The sequence below is a fragment of the Opisthocomus hoazin genome, chromosome 8 (assembly GCF_030867145.1).
Source record: "Opisthocomus hoazin isolate bOpiHoa1 chromosome 8, bOpiHoa1.hap1, whole genome shotgun sequence".
Taxonomy (NCBI): Eukaryota; Metazoa; Chordata; class Aves; order Opisthocomiformes; family Opisthocomidae; genus Opisthocomus; species Opisthocomus hoazin.
In genome coordinates, this window is record NC_134421.1 from 39,829,415 (window position 1) to 39,849,244 (window position 19,830).

The window sequence follows — 19,830 nt, forward strand, 5'->3', positions numbered from 1 at the left end:
CCAACAATTTATAAAACTAAATTAGAAATGAATCAGAATCTTTCTGATGTTTTAGATATGCAATTTCTCTAGTCCTTATAGTATGATCATACAGCAGAGCAATCCACATCACAAAGTCCCCCTCAAAAAAGCAAAAAACCCAGTTTCTTTACGTTTCTGCTTCCTGGTTTCACTTATTGATGGATAATGAATGAAGGAAAAAAAAAGGGTACAATAAAATTCAGCTATTAATCTGTTTTAATTAAAACTCCCGAACATTTCTTCAGTAGTTGGAGAAGGCCTATGCATGGTATGTTTCATATGTATGTTTTGCGCATGCCCAGTCCATATCTGCACTGAACTGCACAAATACTGGATTTAATGGGCTTTGTGTCCTCTGCTGTAATCACTCCATTGGCTCTTTGATGTTGCGTGGGTTTGGTGTGATGATGGAAAAAGTTGCTTCAACCATGTATTTTCACCTCTGTTTCTAAAAGGTGAAGGGCAAAACTTTTAATCAAGGAGCAGTTTATCTTTAATTAGGAAAAATATAATTAGGCATTATCACCTAACTGCTGTTACTGATGGAGAAAGCCATATTTTCACAAGTAGTGACCCATGCTGTATTATCACTCTGCTGTTTACCGCATAATGAATCTGTATTTGTGTTTGGCAGCTAGCCAGCAAAAATTAAAAGGTAATCAACATGCTTCTCTGCAGTCCGGTCATCAAAGTCCCTGGCTTCACAGATAAGTAAATAACAAAGTCAAGTTGTGATGTCCTAACAGAAACCCTTCTTTAGTAATAACTGTATTTATCTCCTCTGTTAAGACATCAAATGATACTTGAAATAACTGTATACAAAAAGCTTTGCAAAACAGATCAGAAGAATTGTGCTCTACATCTGGTGTTGAGTTAAAAAACAGTTTAATGTCTCAAGGCACCACCACGGTAGAATTTTATACCTGCAAGTAATCATCTAATACACTATTATACAGTTAAGGTAATGCATTAATAAATAGCTTGTGCAATTTTGGAAAGCAATCTATAAAGGAATGTTAGATATACAGTAGGCACGTACTAATACAAATAGAAAACAAAGTTCCTAGAAAAAGCATGCGGAGCACCTTTTGGTATAGGTTGAGTTTCTTCTTCTAAACACTATGTAAATCTTAACTTACAAAAGGTAAAACTGAAATCTTATAGTAACTGCTTATTTAAACTGATTTTCCTGGGTATTTGCCTCTATGTCACAGGATTACTCTTAGGGACAGAGGACTCTGGTACTGGCTGTAACGGGCTATCTTGTTCATTCAGTTGTGCGTTCAAGTTTTCAGAAGTTAGGAGAGAAGAGTTAAAAACTATTTCACTTAAGTCTGATTTTATGGATACAAGATGTGGTTCTTGAAAACTTAATGGTTCTTCAACTAACACCTGTGTATTTTCCCTTGTCATTCCCATATCTGACGGTGACTTTCGTTTCATTCTTGTGTATGATTTGTCTAAATTCTCCATGCCTTGGTCAGTTTTCTGAAATCGCCCAAAGAACCAGATGAAGAAACCAAACAAAGCAAAAGCCAGCAAACTTGGAATAAAAGCCAGGCATTTGACATCAAGGCTAGAGCCTGTGAATCTGCTGTGCAAGAACATGTCTCCTTCGGCGTAGGTCTGGTTGGTCAATGGGTTAGTGTTATTGGATCTCCACTCCCACGATAACTTAGTTCTATTAAGGTCTTTCAAGCTTTCTGAGTCCTTCACTGTGTAGATCTTCTGTCCAGGACCGATATATTGACCATATTCGTGAGGTTTGTAAAATATTTGGTTCTTCCACATATTCAGATCCAAGATTAAAACAAGGAAGATAATTCCATAGTTAAACCATTTGCCTGTTTGGAAAAAGAAAGTTCTGTAACCTGACATATCCATTTTAGAAGCAGTACAAATACAGTCACATACGAAAGCTACTCGGAAAACAAAAAAATCATTTTTTAATTAATCTATAAAGCAAAGTTATAATAACATTTCCACCATAAATTAGATTTATGCTGAACATCCCTTAGTATTTCACAGTAAGGTCTGGGCACATAATAAAATAACTTTGCAACACAAGCAGAGCAGTATATCAATTGAATTCACATTGTAGTTTGTAGGTGACCTGTTGATTAGACCACTCGATGATGTGGTATAGATCAATAAACCTAAAAATGCATTAATTCCAGGGCTTAAAAAATATTCATGTGGAAATTTTCCATGAAAAAGCCATATTTGATAGAACTGTTTATATGACAGGAATGACTGAAATGCCTGAAGTTTCTGGGGTTGATAATTATGTAAATTTTAAGAGTACGTACATATATTGTTTGATATACCAACCATGGTGTGCAGACATATTCGGGTGGGGGCAATTGGATAAACTGTTATTTAGAGATACCACACCTTTGAGAAATAGCAAGAGCTGATTTTAGTCTTGGGAGGCTAGTCAGCTTAGCTTTTCCTCTAGTCTGTGTCGCAGAAACTCCTTCAAGGAGTGACTCATTGACTAACACTAAGCTCCTGCAATACTGGAGGAGGAAGCCTTTCTCCTTTTACTATTTAAAATTGCTCTTTTGCATGCTTCCTCCGAGCATCCAAAAGATGTAAAAAACAACTTTCTGCAATTGCAAAGTTGGCCCTGCTTTGAATAGGGTGTCGGAACACATGAATTCCAGGTGTCCCTTCTAACCTAAATTATTCTATGAATACACAAAACAAATTATACTATTTTCACAGTCAAAGCATCTCTTACATTCTAGCTGCACATATGTTAGGATGTTATCACCTGTGCAGTGATGACTGGCATCATGCAACAACCCAGCAAATCTACATGTCAGCGTTCTGTAAAAGGATATTAATGGAGGAATGTTCCTCCTGGTGATGAACGATATTGGTCTATGCTGGAATCGTATTTGAGTATGTTTCAAGTGAAAAAGAAAATTAACGTATCAGAGTATCTATCAAATGATGCATGTCATTGGCCTGGTAAAGAATAAATCAAATCCAGTTCCTGAAAGTCTGTGTGTTCAAATTGTACGACCAGAATACTCCAGGAGGGTAAGGAGGGTAACATCCTGTGTTTCAGCAATTGTGTTTAACAGTCCTCTTCAGTCTGGATTACACTTAGACTGAAATTGAACAAGAATGTTCATTCTCTTGTGTTATTGTCACTATCCAGAAATCAAACTACAGTGAAAAGACCTTGCAGCCAGTCCTGTTCACATAATTCCTGAATAGATCCTCTATCTTTTTTCTGGGTTTTCATCAATATTATAATTAACCTGTTAAAGAAAATCAGGGTTTTAGAAAATTATCACCACATTTTATAATATTTAAGTTCCTTAAAACAACACCAAGTCACTGAAAATGATGCTAAAATATGAATAAAATATGCCCTCAGCTAGGCAATAACTTCGATGATTCTCCTTTACCTAATCATCATCTCTTAGGACACAATGATAATGTCACTATTTTTCAGATTTCCACCCTCTGAAAAATGTTTTTTGAAACTGTCTGTGGGTTCAAAGTTTATTTGATGCTGACTGAGTGGTAGATAGAGAGAGAGACCAACCCTGTCAGAGGACATGATCACATAATCCTCACTTCCTTCGGAAAACAGGATAAACACAAATGACAATGCAACAAATATTATAACCATTATCTGTTTTTCTGTGGCCAGTTTGAAACAAAACATAATTTACTGCATTCAAAACTTCCTTTCTCTGTTACGGTTGTTCACTTGGACACTTTTTGAAACAACGACTTGTCATCAAATATTACTCCCTGTTTCAACCAGAAAGCAACCCCTTGGTGCATTGCTCCAAACTCTATTCCTTAAGCCATACTGTCTTCCCAGGAAAATGCAACATAAGCCCATCTGAAAAAACTTCCACTTCTTCTGTTATTGGCTTCATCAAAATATCCATGGTACTTTGTGTTTCTGCAGAGCCAAGAGAGGTGACTTTTCAGAGAGATCTGCTAGACCCTAGGGATGGTAGGGAGGGGAAAAACTCATGTAGGCCCAGTATTGCTCTTTCCCATCAGCTTGACATGGCAAGAGTGAAGATTTGTAGGGAGAAAAAAGACTACTGAGAGATCAAAATACGAACTGTAATGAAATGGAGACATTATTGAGATGGCCTTTATACAGGCCAAAAGACATGGTTAGGGTTTCCCTGACTGTAGGCTTCAGGTATGACTGACAAAGGCAACAGAGGTTGCAGTGCTGCGCTATGACCTACTGCCTCTTTAGGCATGATGGCACCCAGTGGATTTCACAGCAATCACCTCTGTGACCACATTCTCCTAAACGTGACGTGTAGAGAAAATCACTTAAGGAGTAAGACTTCAGATGGCAGCCTGCTGCTGGTGAAGAAGTTGACTAAGAAGCTAGCAGAAAACACCGACAATGCTGAATAGAGGTAAATACTGATCTCAGGCTTCATGCAGTATCTATCCTACACTGTGGTTTCATAATTGTGAATCTCTTCTAAGATTCTAAAAGGCTCCACCCCTCTTATGTTAAGACTTTGAGTGCTCACCTGATATGAGAGATCTACATTTCAACTATTCCTGTTTCATAAAAATCATGAACTTGAAACTCCTTCATTCAGCTCCTGGACAGCATTAGGCAGGCACGAGCACAGCCTTAAGCTCTGCTGTTGGGATTGTTGGGTCAGTGTGGACTGTAAAGGGTGCTTAGACAAACAGCTTGACGCAGATGCCCCAGTTAGCTCAGACAAATTGCAGCCTGTATGCCTAAGTGGCAGCTAGTTGCCTGAGACCTGCCTCCATTCTATAGTGGATCTTCTCAAAACTCTTTAGATCTCTTATTTCTAGACAATTTTTCCATCCTCTGCATCACTGTCATGCTCAATGAGCTCTACGATTTTTCCTTTTCTTTTGAAAACTGTTGTGACCAGAACCAAACACTGTGTAAGAGTAACAGTCTCACTATAACCATATATGAACACAATGACATCTTCCCACTCCTACTCAGTATTCCCTGTAGCCAAGGGCTGCGTTAATCTCCTTAGACACAAAATGACGGGGAGTTAGTGCTGTCTTGGTTACCTACAGAAAGGATTTGCCTCTTTCTGGAATACAGTGTCCTCTGCTGTCCATCCCTCTTTCAAGACATGTACTTTACTGCTGTTCTATCAGGCATGCAACCCTTCTAGATCAGTGATAAATGTATTGAAACAGACTGAACCAAGAGGCCTGATAGTCTCCACTCAGAAACATCAATTTGATGGTAATTCCCCATGACAAGTAATTTTTGAGTCTTTTTATACACACCAACCTTTAACATTTTACACATGTATAATCTACATATATGAAATGATCATGTATTGCAACTTAATTTTAGCATAATGTTTTTTATTGCAAACTTTAAGTCATAAATCAAGCTTACATAGGAAATAAGGCTGTGTCATTCAGCCATGCACTACCTAAAAAAAGACCTGGCTGCTGACTGGCTTTCACAGTGTTGGCATCTTTTCATGCTGTGCACGACATCTGGAGAACCAGGAATCTGGTTTGGTGTATTGGGCAATGTGGTGCAATACTGACATTTGGTGCAATAAGGATCCCCCAAAAGAAAAATCAGAGGTACACAGCAAGCTGAGAGCATATGCTTGGTGTCTCTGTGAGGCTGTGATGCAGAATGTGAAGCCCTTTTCTAGGCATTGTAACATACGACCACTATCTGGGTTTGAAAACTCAATCCTTATTTTCTGAGAAAGCACGGCCGTTGAGGACATTGTATCCTCATGGCTAGAGCACTCAGCAGATGGGAACTCTGACACTAGAAGTATCTCCATTTACAGCAGTTTGGACCTTCACCGTAGGACCATGCTGTGAACACCAGCCTATACAGGACTCTGCTTAGAAACTCTCCCCTCCCTACTGAAGCTGAACAACAAACGTGCATCCCACATGAATGCCAGATGCTTTGTCGTGGTGAAAGAGGTATGGATTTTTCTTTTTCCTTTCTCCAGAAAGGCACCTATTTCTGCCATCTGAACAAGATGGTTGAGCAGTGCTCATTTTTAAAGGGGCTGATAAGGCCTACGAGGTGTTCAGCAACCAGTCCACAATCCCACATGCAACTGATTCACTGGGCAACTGAGGCAGGTCCAAAGATCCCAAACCAGCTGCTGATTCTGGAGCATTTTCATTTTTGTATGTCCATTCTGTAACAGAGCAGTCATGCCCTAAATAAAGGATCTCATGTAGAAGCCAGTCCTCAGCATCTCTCCTGAGGTCAAGAGGAAATGTGAAAATCCCGTTTATTAAGGATAGACTCAAGTAGCCTTATGCTGTGCTGTAGGAAATGTTGACTTCAGACTCTTTTCTCATTTACAATCTGTGTCTGAAAACATTCAGACACCTCTGTAAAACATTCAGGTCTCTTTGAAACATTCTTCATATCTTCTGTCACATTAGTGTTATTAGCTAGATACATGCATACAAACCCCTCACAGCTGAACTAAGCCACAAACCCTCTGAGGTTTTTTCACATCTGTGTGTATGGACAGCTTTGGTTTTACCTCTAACCTTTCTATTTTTGCCCACAGGCTCCCTCAGGCTTCCCTGTGTAGGCCATGCTTGGCCTGAACATAGACACACATTTGGTTTAACTCCACAAGCCAGCCATGCTAGGCACTCGCCAGCCATGGAGGTCATGATTTCTCCTTTGGGTGGAAGGGTACTCCTGATAGATCAGCACTCAGAAATACATTTCTGAACAGCCAGAAAACCTCTCCCATCTGTTTTGACACCTAAACCTTAACGTCTCCTATTTGAAACTTACGCACGTACTTGACAGCAGATGCTCTTGGATCTCCAGTGCTACTACTAAAGGCTACCAGCCAGGCCCCCTACTGCCTTTTAACCATGAAAGAATCTAAAGTAACAAAATCTACTTTTAAATTTTACAAATTTCCCTGGATATTATAGAAACTAGGATAGATTATGTATTTTCATAAATAGCAGTCCAAGAAGGAAAACACACACATCGCAGTGAACCATCTGTCAGGGGAAATCCAGATGAGTTAAGCAGATGCAGGAATTCAAGTTATTTTTGATGTTCATAGATAAAAGCAGCTATCAAAACAGGACAAAAATATTTAATACTGAGTAGTGCTTGCTAGGAGTTCCTAGACGCAAAGAAATTTGAGCAAAATGTGGTACCGTAGCAGTGAAAATAAGATATGCTTTACTATATTTAAAATGAAACTGAAGCATATCAGTTACAGGCTGCAGATGTTAATTCAACATTACTGGCAACTGACAACATTTAGAAATCAGAAATCAGGCTTACGAAAGCATGTTGTTGGTTTAAAGTAGTAAGATGGCTTAAAAACAATACACTTCATACTGTTTTATTTATCTGCTTTTTTAGACATGGAGTTATGCAAAAGCAACATTTCTTTTTTTCCTGTCTGCAATCATGAGCTTTATTTCAAAAAACATGAAAGCCAAAATTCTCACAGTCACTGAATTCAGGAGCTAAGACTTTAAGACAAAATAGCAACCCTCTTCCCCCCTCCCCCCAAAAAAACTCAACTGTCTTAAAAGTTGTGATAAAATCAGGAAAGCTGGTAACACAGATCATGTGACTGTGAAATCCTTCATCTGTACAGAACTTGTATGAAGCCATTAAACACACACCGACAGAAAGGTGGGTTGAAGTCGTTTACTCCTCATTAGAGAACCCAGCACCAAACAGGGCTGCTCAGGGGAATCCTAGGGCTGCTCTTATTTATATCAATCAACAGCAACCAAAATAGACTGTAAAAGAACTTATGAGGAATAAAATTTGCCAGGAAAATGACAGTAAATGGCATTTCACCCATGCTTTCTTTCTCCTTGCTACTTGGGAGAAAAGGGTTTCCAGTTTCTACAAATCAGGGCGCAGGTCACAGATTTACAGCTTGACTTTATCCCCATAGCAAGTACTAAACCAAACGGTATTCAGGCCTTATGGTTAAATTCAACATTCTGGATCCCACATATTAAACAGGGCTTAAATACAGCAAACTTTCTGCCTTTATCAATGTCCAACCCCATGTCATCTGCTGCAGTTGCATTCGTGTGAATCACTCTCTACCCTCATTTGAGGCTGAATTACATTCATCTTGTCATAAATATATTGAACCAGTTCTTTCTTTCTTTCTTTTATCAGCTCCTGGATTGGAGTAGAAAATTACAAGTATATACACATCCCCACAATAACTAGAGCTTGAAAATGATCCAAGACAATACCCTAACCTAAGAAAAGAACTGATGGTAAGAACAGATGGTTCAAGTAAAACTTACCCAAAGGGAGGTTCTTGTGCCATGTGTTATGGCTGTTTATTAGATCTCCTAAAGGGTGGTGTAGCACTGAGATAAAACAGGCACTCAGTAGACAGACTACGTGATGTGCAGTCAAATGGATTGATTTGTCTAGTGAATCTAATAAGTGGATCTTGTTCATGCTGAGCAGGGAAAAATATTCCTCAGTCCCTATTCATTAGCTCATCCTCATTAAAAGAATGCCTTCTCGCTAGAAAATCAGAAAGGCCTCCAGTCCTCTCTGCAGAAGACTCTACAATGCATAAATATTGGTTTCTCTGGGTTGGTCTGTTTTCAAACAGCAGCACTGCTAGCAGTTGTATTTCTGATCCCTAATTTATGTTCTTTGCTGTTGCTTATTCTTTGCTCTTCCCTGATTATCATCAATATCCCTGTGTCTTCTACAATGCAAAACCATTCTCTGCTCTTCAGTCTCTCTTCTACTAGCCATTATTTTTCATCTACATTAATTATATCCTGATTTTCTGTATCTGATGGCACAGCCCACCCTACCATGCCTCAGCCGGTGTTCACACTTCTCTTTATACAGTAGAATAACTGCAGAGCATCTGGGAGCCTTGTGGGACTGAACCCCTCCAAATTCATGCTCTAGTCTTCAGAAGTAGAAAAAAAAATCTTTTTCACTATCCCTGAACACCATGCCTATCATTCACATCAAATATTTGATGCTTATACTCTTTTTTTCCCCTCTCCTTCCCCTTTTTGCTCACTTGGGAGATAAAAATGTGTTCATCATGTACACATCCCATCTTCTCTCACCCCACACCTTCAGTCACTGACCATGAGATCATTTACTTCATCCTGTTCCACAAACCACCACTGGCTCAATCGGTCTCACTCAGACGTGCCCCAGCCCTTATTTCTCCTTGCTGGCTGTCTGCTCTCTCTCAGTATTCCAGGGGGGCACCTACATCCAATTTTGAAAAACTTTCCATCCCTCCATCTGTACTTCCTACTGGCCCATTTGCCTTCCCTCATTCAATAGCCAGCAGGTACCTTTTGCACTCATTTTCTCTCCTTTTATGTTTTTTAATCTGATCACTCAGATTTCTGCCGTCTCTGCTGAAAATGCCAAAAGCCTATCTTGACTGAGTCCTGGGTTCATCATTTCCTCCTCGGCACATTTTTGTCCCTTGGCTTTTGCTGCCTGGTGAGCTTGTGACTCACCTGCTAGCTTTCGGCCTTATCTTTGTATCATCTCTGAATGCTCCTTTTGTGCCTGCTCTGTAGGAGTTTCATATGGCTGTGTCATTGGATGCTCTCATCTATCTTATTACAGTACAGTATCATGTGCTTTGACTGTTTATATTAGCAGTTAAAGACTCCTGTCAATTCACACCTGCATTCTTTTGCTATCCATTATTATCCACCTCTTCCTGATATAAAGAGAGGACCCATGCTCCTTCTGCATAGCCTGAAGGTAAAACCAAAATATTTATCCCTATTTAACCTTCTTCTCTTTTTCATTCCGTACTGTTATTAAAATACTGTCTCACAATATGCCAGGATCAGGTGCTTTTTTATCTATATGTACCATCCATTTGAATAACTGCAATTCTATTTTATTTGAGGTTATTTAACTGTCTGCTTCTGGTTAGATGACTGATGGAAGCATGGTTATGAATGGCCTTTGCCAGATGAGAATGAACAAAGTTATAAAAAGATATTAGCATAAATCACAGCAAAGGCATCTGAACACATAAGAGATTTGGAAATTAAATAAGCCGCTAATTCCCCTGGAGAGTAATTTTAGATAAAATATCTCTGAAGCTACACTAGGTATTACTTAGTGTCACAAGAAGTTGCTGAAATCTATGAAAAACAGCAGGTCTCTCCAATTCTTAAGATATAGGTTCCTCATTTCCCTGAGATGTTTATATATGGGTGACACAGATATAGACAGATAAACAGATAGAAAAATAGTAATCTGGGACACACACACACAAAATTATGTGGTTAAGAACATGTTAGCATACATTTATTACACAGGAGCAGTTCACTGTGTGACTGTGTCACTGTCGATAAGATTACTTACCTGTTATATGTATGTGATATTCCTCTTTGAAGATCTTTTGGAAATAAGGTACTTTGAACTGCATGTGTGCAGATGGCAAGCCTGGAAGATTCACTTCAACATCACCCATAAAATGTGGAAACTCCCAGTCCTGTTAAAAAAAGAAAAGTAAGAGCCTAAATATAAGCTTTCATGGTATATTTTTGCCCTTTAAAATGGCTCAAATTAATAAAAGGGAAAGGTTCTATTTTTAAGCCTCCCATTATTGGATTTTCTTACTTCCAGTTTGACTGAACCGTTTGAAATAGAATACCTTGTTTATATTAGATACTGCAATATGGTTTTTACTTCAGTTCCATGTAATTATGTGCTATGGTTAAGTTCACTTCAGAACCACAATACTGAATCCACTGTACCAGCTGATAGTACAAAATAGTCTAAGCATATGAATACCTATACAGCAGCCTTGCAATACTGGTTACAACTTCTGTTACAAATCTGGCAAACAGTTAACGGGTAAGAAACTAGCAAAGAAGGCCTGACCGCTTCTAACATTTCATACATCTGTATTCTACTTGTTCAGCTTAGAGGGTGTTTTCTGTATTTGGCCTTAATACATCTAAATAAACACTCCCTGCAAGTGCAGGCCCTTCAACATAACCTGCCTGAATTAATCCAAACACAGTTTTCTCCACTGCTATATTTTAGATGACAATGCGGGAAATGTGGAAGCTCTTACCTACCATTATGCATATTTTGGTAGCATGTGGTAACCCAGGTGAAGAGGAGCCGCATTTAAAGGAATTTTTCGCTTGCTTATCTGCACCCACCATTGGTCACTTGAAAAAGGGTATAATAACATGGCTCATTACAGCCAAAACTGAAAGTCTAGCAATAGTGCTAGAAGCAGTGCGATTGCTGACAGAGTGGTTACTCGGCGCACTGCAGACGGTGATCTGCTGCTAAAACATACTGGCCCTGTTCTCATGTATACACCTGGATTTGTATCCCACCAGACAGTGCAAGAAGCACCTGGATTGCTAAAAGTATAATAAGAGAATCTGAAATGTGAGGAGCTCCGTGGCTTGTGCTTCCTTCACATGAAAACCATTCCAGTGCAGCCATCTCCCCAAGAGAACCAATGTCAATTCTTTTCAGTTTTATAAGGCTAGAAAGTTTCCTACCAGGGTAATGAAAAAAGAAATTATTCAAAACTAAGAAATTATTTCTGAAAGATAAATCACTATATATGACTTCCAAAAATTGCTAAGCAGCTCCAACATTTTCTGCAGTGGAAGGGAAACAGAAGAGTTTTATGAGCAGGGAATAGCATGGCCCAAACACTAACAGCAGCTGATTTGTGATAACATACCATGATACTGAGTTAAATGGATTAACAGGAGTACAAGCAAGGAGAAAACCTGACCCCATGTACCTGGTTCTCAGTGTTCACAGTGATACAAAAAGTGCCAATTTACAGATGCAGAAGATAAGAGAAATAAGGATGCTCTCCTTTTCCCTTATCACTAATGCAATGCACGCGCTCCTGGTCACGAGGCATGGTTTTAACTGCCCAGCTGCACAGTCCCTTACACTGCATCTGCAACCATCCACTTACAGGTGGCAGACATTCAAAAAGTGCCCAAAGATAAAAAATTTATGGGTGTACATTCTCAGTTCACAGTATCTAACATACATCTCTGGCTTTGTGTCTCATGTTAATTCGTACATACTTTCACCCAGGAATAAACAGGAAGAAATACTATATGTATTCCTGAAGATAAACGAATGGAGAGCTGTGGACTCTGCATTAGAAATAAGTAAACAAGGGACGTTAAATCCCGCCTCCTGCTCTTGCCTTGTCCCAGTGCTCCTACTGTGCCTCTCACTGATTTACAGATAAAATTCCACCATACAGAATTTTGTGCTGGACTGTCTTTGCATCTGAGTCTTTTAAAAACTTCAGCATTTTTTCTGATCTGTATGAATATTACCTGATAATGAGTAACTAGAATGCCAGCTCTGTCAGATGTGCAGTTTACTGTATTATTTGTCTCAGCAAACAACTATTGAGACTGGAAAGTATTTCATAAAACAAAAGTAAAACAGAGAGATCCTACCCCAACAGTGTGCTACTGTTTGCATTATAATAGACAAGTGAGTGGAGAGTCCATTACAAAAACATGTGACACTCCAAACCACAGCTACCTTTCATGAGTACATTATTTCACATTTTCTACACATATACCCCATACTGTGAAGCATGCCTGAACTGTATCATGACCTCTGTTGCTCTGTAGCCCCATAATACGGTATAGACATTGCTAGTAACAGGTCACAGTACTGAGTCTGCAAGGTCTCAGGACCCAGGCTTATCAGACGTGCTCTCTCTGAACTGTTTTTGACCTGCCTGCAGCTTTGCTTTACCCGGTTCAGCTACAACAGCGATTTTTCTAATTGACCAGCTGGCTACAGTTTATTTGTTGTGTTTTTTGCTTTTCCTTTGTATGGTATCACCACGGCTTTACAATTGTAATACTATTCCGTAGTATACAGAAATACCAGCCTGGTAGGACAGCAGCAGCATGGAGGAGTGGAGGCTTGGGACGCGGCACAGGGGAGGGCAGACATGGGAGGATAAGAGATGGGCACATGCTGGCACCGGAGACCCCACAGCTATAAACAGCTCATCAGCGGTCAGCTAAAGAAATGCAGACCTGCTTTTAGGGGTAACAAAGAGAACAAAAAAGTACCTAATATATATGAAAGGTACTGCATAAAGCAAACTTGGCTGTAACGTGGAGCTCCAGATCAATGAAGAAAAAGCAAGGTTTAAAAGCATGTTAGCAAGCATAAAAATGGCCCCAGGTTGATCTTAGAGTGAGGAAAAAGCAACCATCAAGATGAACATCATATCCTTCCCAGGAAAGGACTCCAGATGCCAGTGACACACCATAATGCACCCACCAACCCCCACCAGCCCGAAATTGCCCGTTTCAGGACCCACAGGAGCAGGGGGAGGGCAGGCGACACACCAAGACAAGCAGTAGAAACGAAGAAGTGTGTGTGTAACAATCCTGCCATTATTATTATTACTGAAATATTTTCTGCATAGAAGTATTATTTTCTGTAATAATTAGATCTCAACTAATAATGATTCTTGGATTACACTGTTAAAATTTAAATGATACTAATAATAAATTCTTGGCTTTATCTGTAAGGTGTTTCTTCTTTGCCCATAAACAACGTTTTGAGTGTAACACCTCTGTCAGTGTGATTACAAAGTCTGTTATTTAAGAACAGTCCCACTGGAAAAAGAGAAATAAAAAAAAAAAGAGAAAAGAAAACAAAACACAAATAAAATGTGTTTGAAGGCAATATTAAAAAAAAGGAAACTAAAATAATGAGTTAAACCTACTGACTTCCACGAAAGTCAATACAGCCACAGCACTCAGGAAAATGAAGCTTCAATCTAGGTGATTAAATACCGTTCGGGGCTTCATTTGACTCACAGTTTTGGTAAGTGTGAGCATGTACTGTCTAGGTGACATTATCACCTGTGAACAGATAGCTGTGTTCTTACTATTGTGCAGGAGACGAGCAGACAAATATGAACTTTTCAGGCTAATGCCAATATCAGGCTGTCAAATCCAAACCTAACAAAGTGGCCATTTTGCTATCTAGATTCTAAGAAAGTGTTGTCCAAAACCTTTTGACTGTTACCACTTTTTTTCTTACTGACAAACAAAAGACCATGTTTCCAAGAAATTCTGGGTGCTTAGTAGGAATAACCTACACCATTTGTTCATAGGTACACTAATAGCACTAGTGTACAAGCCCACAAATCCAACTGCTTCCCTCTTTGGATCACAGCTCAGGTCTGCATCATGCTTTCATACACGGTATTTTGTCTCCATGGTCTCTGACATCAGTCTGTGCTGTCAGTCTGTGCTCACCTCTGGGACAGGAGTGACACACAGTATGTTCTTTAAGTTCTCAGCTCTTAATTATGTGGAGCTCACTTGATCAGCTTTAGTCCTTATTGCTGAGGTGCCTGCACCTTGCCGTATCTAGGATCTCATTAGGAACTGGGCCCAAAATACCATATTTAGAACACATCTCTACTTGTGCATTTTGAAAAATAAAGCCATATTGTTTGCTCATATTTGTATCTCTCACACTGCATGAACAGACTGTTTCTTCTTTAAAACCATCAGCATCAAATTTCTAATATTCACCTACTTCGGTGGTTTCCAACCTGGGGGGTCTGCAGCGTAGCTCTGCGCAGTTTATGAAGAAGAAACCAACCCAGAACCAGCAGGCTTAAATCAGCTGCACAGAGGTCTCTAACCTCACTGGCAAGTTTTGTGGGATGTGCAAATCAAATGAGGTTATTGCCTCACTTCACTCCAGTCATGAGGAAAGGGCAGCCAGAGGATGAATTTCAGATCGCTGAGGGATTCATCCTAGTGTTGCAATGGGCAACGGGAGCACCTCTAATTTCCATCAGCTAGCTCATCAAACCCAGAAGCACAGACAAAACTGGATGCTGCAAAACAGGAGATCGTGGTATTTTGATTTTCTCCCCTTTGCGTCTAGTTCTGCACGCCAACATGCAGACACTCTCTGCTGCAATGCCAGACATTGGTTTACGACCCTACAGTGGAGCTGGCAGCACTGATTTGGTGCATATTTAGGTAAAGATATTTTTAGTAATGTTAACTGAGCATCAAAGCCACACTTTCTGATATGATCTGGCCTTTCTCTGCCATTACATGGTGTTGCCTGGGGAAGCCCTGTCCTGACCCCAGTGCTGGGGCACTGGATGGCTGCAGGACTGCTCCTTGCTGCCTGGTGTGTTTCACTGTGGGCTCTGGGCCATGCCTCCCAACCCCAGAGGACCAGGACCAGGTGTTGGCAGGATTCAGCAAGGATCGTAAGCTGTCTGGGAGGGCGATGCTAGCTCTCAGCAGACTGCATCCCACGCTTCATGCACACAGGACCCCACATCCCTCAGCCACCAGCCCCTTTCCGCCCAGGGAAAACAGACATAGAGAAGGTGCGACCGGGATTAAAAGCCAGTAATGTTTCATGGCAAACAAATGTGTCATGCTTTCATCTCTCCTCCTGTCTGAGTGTAGCTCATAGGGTGTTTGGTGCACAGTAAATATAAAATAACACCAAAAATAATATAAACACTGCCCAGATACAATCATGAAAGAAGACAAACACATACTGAATATTTCTGCTTTTAGTGATGTTATATGCTGTATGTAATGCTAGGAACACACTTGTACTTTAAACACCTCAGAATAAATATATAAAGATAGAGGGAAAGAAGTGAGAACATGCATATATGAATGTGTATATGTGTGCTTGTTCCAGAAACTGCCTATAGCAGTTTTTATTTAATTTATAAAAATCCTTTTAACTTATGAGGTAGAAGGCTGTGTATTTTCAGGTATCTTTGCATCTCTTAGATAGCTTTGTTTCAACTCTCAGAACATGATAGACAGGCAGAGAGCTAGAGGAAATTTAATTCAAGGCAATGGCCATGTATTTTTGCAAGTGTTTGAAGTAAGAAATGAACAGCTGGAATTCAGAGACAAAGGCCCAGTCCCGCTGCGGTTATCTCTAACTTCATTGCAGTGCAGCAACTTACAGCTGAGATCTCTGCAGCTGTGAGCTGCTAAAGTACAAACATCATTTTAGTATCTCATTCAAACATATGTAAGGAGGGAAGTCAGCAGCCATGACTAGAACTCACTTTCATGCCTGTGAGATTCAATCTACAGCTCAGTTTCTGGCCTCCTATTCTTTGCCAATACCTTATCTGAAAAGGAAGGAAGTTTGATAGACACTGTAAGTTTTAGCCCTCACTAAACCAAAAATATACATCCACTCTTAACATTACCACCCGTATACTTGTATGGCATCAGTGGGGCTGCTTAGCTCCCGCAGTGAAAGATGACACATTATTCCTCAAAAGACCTGCTGCTTCACCTTGGTACTATCAGTGCTAATCTATTCACAGTTTTCAAGTACAGAAAGATTTATTTGATCTGCTCATCTGTTTTGGCTTCACCTGCTTGGATTGTTATCGGCAGTAACAATCACAAAACCTCATCAGGAACTGCTGCACAAAGTCCCTAATTCCAGCACAGCTACACATTTTCTCTTAGTCTTGATTTAAAGAATTCATAACATGGAAAATCCACTATAACAGTGGAATAATGGCTTCAGTTGAGCTTCAAACTGCTGAGATGGAAGACTGAAGACAGCTTTCAGGACCAGACACGGGTATAGAAAGACTCTCCCTGCACTATACGGCAATATACAGCATTGACATCCCACAACCTTGCTGCCATTCTCCATCACCTTTGTGCTCTTCTACTCAGTCTTTGCTTAGCTTCTTCAAGCCCCTGGCCCTTCTCTAGAACCACCACTGCAAGTCTTGCTCATTTTCTCTCTTATTTGAGAAAATGATAATAAGGCAGCAATAACTCCCTCCTTGAGAGTTAAAAGCAGCAATACAGCCTCTTTTTATGTGTGTGCTTGGCCTTGAATGACCGTTTCCATTAAAAAATCATTACAGAATCCTTTAGTCTATTATCCATTTCTGCTTATTTAAAGGCAACAATTCCCAGGCCACCCAGGTCCCAAACAAGCCCTGAGTCTCTACAGTTTGAATTTACACATTAATGCATTTTGAGCCTAGACAAAGCTGTGTATGCACATGTCCTCAAAACAGTGACTGAAATGTCCAAATTGTCCATTCAGTGCTACTGAAATGTCCAAATTTGTCTTTTCCACACGAAGCTCAAAGTAATCTCAAAATTTCAGACCACATAAAGTAAGAAATCCATATCCGTGCCTATACACACCGGCAGATGCCTGATTTGTGATAGACAGCACTGCCTCTCTCTCCCCTCTGACTATAGCTTGGGTATCATCTATTCACTCCTCACAACCCGGTAGTGCCTTGATACTGCAGATCTGTTCTGCAAAACGTAGAACAGATACGACAATTCCTATCAAACACCACAGCTAATATTTGTATTGAGGCTCTTGTCATCTGCTGTTCAGTGACATTGGCACCTTTCCCTCTGGTCTTCACAAGCACAGCTGTTCTCCACCGATACTGAAATGCTGCTGCAAAAACCATTCTCCTAGTCTGTTTCTTTGACCATGTCACTCTTTATTTGATCAAATAAAACATAGGGCACTTCCTTTCCTATTCAAATCCCTTCAGATCTTTCACTACCCTAGGTACAGACTGTCTATACGACAGCTGCTCCTTCAGTCTATAAATTCAGGCTATGGATCTTTTCTCTATTTAAAGAAACTTTCCCCTGTGCAGTTCCCTATAGCTGCAGAGCCTTCTCCTTTTGGTATCCTGGATTACCTGTCATCCTCACCAGTGAAGTCACTATTGCTTATACCTGCCTGTATAACCAGCCATAACTCTTGGTTTTTCTTTAGCAACGGAATGCTCTAGGACTGCAGTTGTATTTTGGTTGTCTCTGAGCATCACCTAGCATAACACTGCCCCAGTTCTTAGTGACCATTGCTAGTTCCTTGGTAAGACAAATATTGCTAGTAGTGTGAAGAATTAATGGCTATCCATTCCTTCTGTTACATTAGGAACAAATTGTCTTTGAAAATAAGCCAGTGCACAAGGAAGGACAGACACTAGAAGGTCTCATGTCTTGAGATATGCAGTGACCAGGAACAACAGTAATCACCATTCCCCGCTGAGGGCAAGGACTGGTCTTTCTTGCAGCTGCCCTTTAAGTTTTAGTTACTCATGAGAGTCAAAGAGGAGCGAGGTGAAACAACTTTATCCATGCCAGAGGTGCAGCAGACATCCCTAAGCACAGTCTCTATGCAGATCCAGGATGTCCTAGGAGCAAGTCCACCAGTTTTTCCATCAGGCAAATGTGAGGTCTCATACATCTCAGTGCCATTGTGAAGTTCCTCTTTGTAACTCACTCTCGCCTGTTGATTAGCTATTCACAACTGCTGAAAATGCTGATTAAAAAAAATGCTGCTCAAAAGTAAATGTTCTATTTTGCCTCTGAGTTTCTCCAAGTTTTATAAGCTTTTACTCTTGCTTTACTGTCTCACTCATGTCTGACCTTGGTTGAGCTAAGTGGCTATCGGGTAATTCATCTGGATGAGAAACACCAGTGTGAGCTTGTCTACTTAATTCTTGAGGCTGATAAGCTGCTAAATAAAGTGATAATTTTACAATATTGTGCACCTGTAAGAGACAAAGAAATCCGCTGCTGCAAAGCAACTGTGCCTTGTTCCCTATGTGAAACTGTCATGGTTTTTCTAACCACCTCTGCAACACACTTTATGAAAGCCATTTCTGTGGTGAATAGGAGAAATGAACATTCGCTAATAACATGCAATACTTCTATTTAGAGATTTACCAAGACTACAGCTTGCTGTCAAGAGAAATCATTTACAACAGAGCAGTCAATCTTTCTGGTACCCTAGAAGACCAAATATCTGACTATGATGTGGAGAATAAAAATAAATTATAAACACATTACTATGTAATCATCTTCAACAATATGAGTATATACACACTAATACACACACCCTTGCATTGTGAAAAATATACCCACATTGCAGCTGAACAGTAGTATGAAATCTGGAGCATTTCAGGGTTTGTAAAGACTGCTAATGACATTTGTACCTATTTGAGAACAGTAAGCTCTACTTGGAGTTCTGAAGTCATTTTGCATTAAGGTAACTGTCTCCAGCTAATTTCAGCTGCATTTGGAAGTATATTGTCCATTTCTTTTTCCAAATACCCATATATATGAATTTCCTTGTTGCCTGATATTTAAATCTTAACAGTGTTTTTTAGTGTTGCCCAAACCCAGGAAGATAGAATTGCAGCAAAATACCTGAGTAGATAGTTTCCTCGCTATGAGCTTTGCAACGTAGTAAGAATGGTGTTATAGAAATGAAGAGTATCTGGAGCAAGCGGATTACCATATATCGCTCACTGTAGATGGAAAGTAAATCAGCTGCCTCAATGTTAGAAATGGATGACTGAGGAGCCATTCTGTTCTGGACAGAATTCCTTCACATCACATGTGCTCTGAAGAGTTTTACCATCACCTGTTCTGAGAAAATTTGGGGAGGGTTACAAACAAAACTATAAACCTTTCCTTTGGTATTAAGCACGATTTGAAGTCACAGGTTTGGACCAATGGCCTCAGTTTGAAATGTTCATCCAACTTGTTTTGGTTTAGCTGTAGCTGTAAACTACATATGTGCTTGTGCAGGGTTCAGCTTGATGTGATTAAAGTAGTGAAACAGTAATATTAATTTTCTATTGAAGAAAAAGAGAGGATTGTATGCTGCATTTGACTGATACTGAGAGAATTATCAGAGCTTAAGATAGAAAGTTAAAACACTGGATA

General features: G+C 39.9%; 1 protein-coding gene across 5 annotated transcripts in view; it reads right to left on the reverse strand.

Annotated features, from left to right (window-relative positions):
• Window positions 1-889: 889 nt before the first annotated feature.
• The window catches only part of TMEM117 (transmembrane protein 117), a 225,615-nt gene continuing 206,674 nt past the window's right edge, over window positions 890-19,830 (reverse strand). For 3 of the 5 annotated variants that reach the window (XM_075429093.1, XM_075429096.1, XM_075429095.1), the window contains 2 exons: window positions 10,409-10,538; window positions 890-1,865 (listed from right to left, as the gene is read on the reverse strand). In XM_075429093.1, the coding sequence (XP_075285208.1) occupies window positions 1,225-1,865; window positions 10,409-10,538 (771 nt within the window). In that variant the 3' untranslated portion in view covers window positions 890-1,224. The other 2 variants (XM_075429097.1, XM_075429098.1) reach the window with 2 other exon arrangements.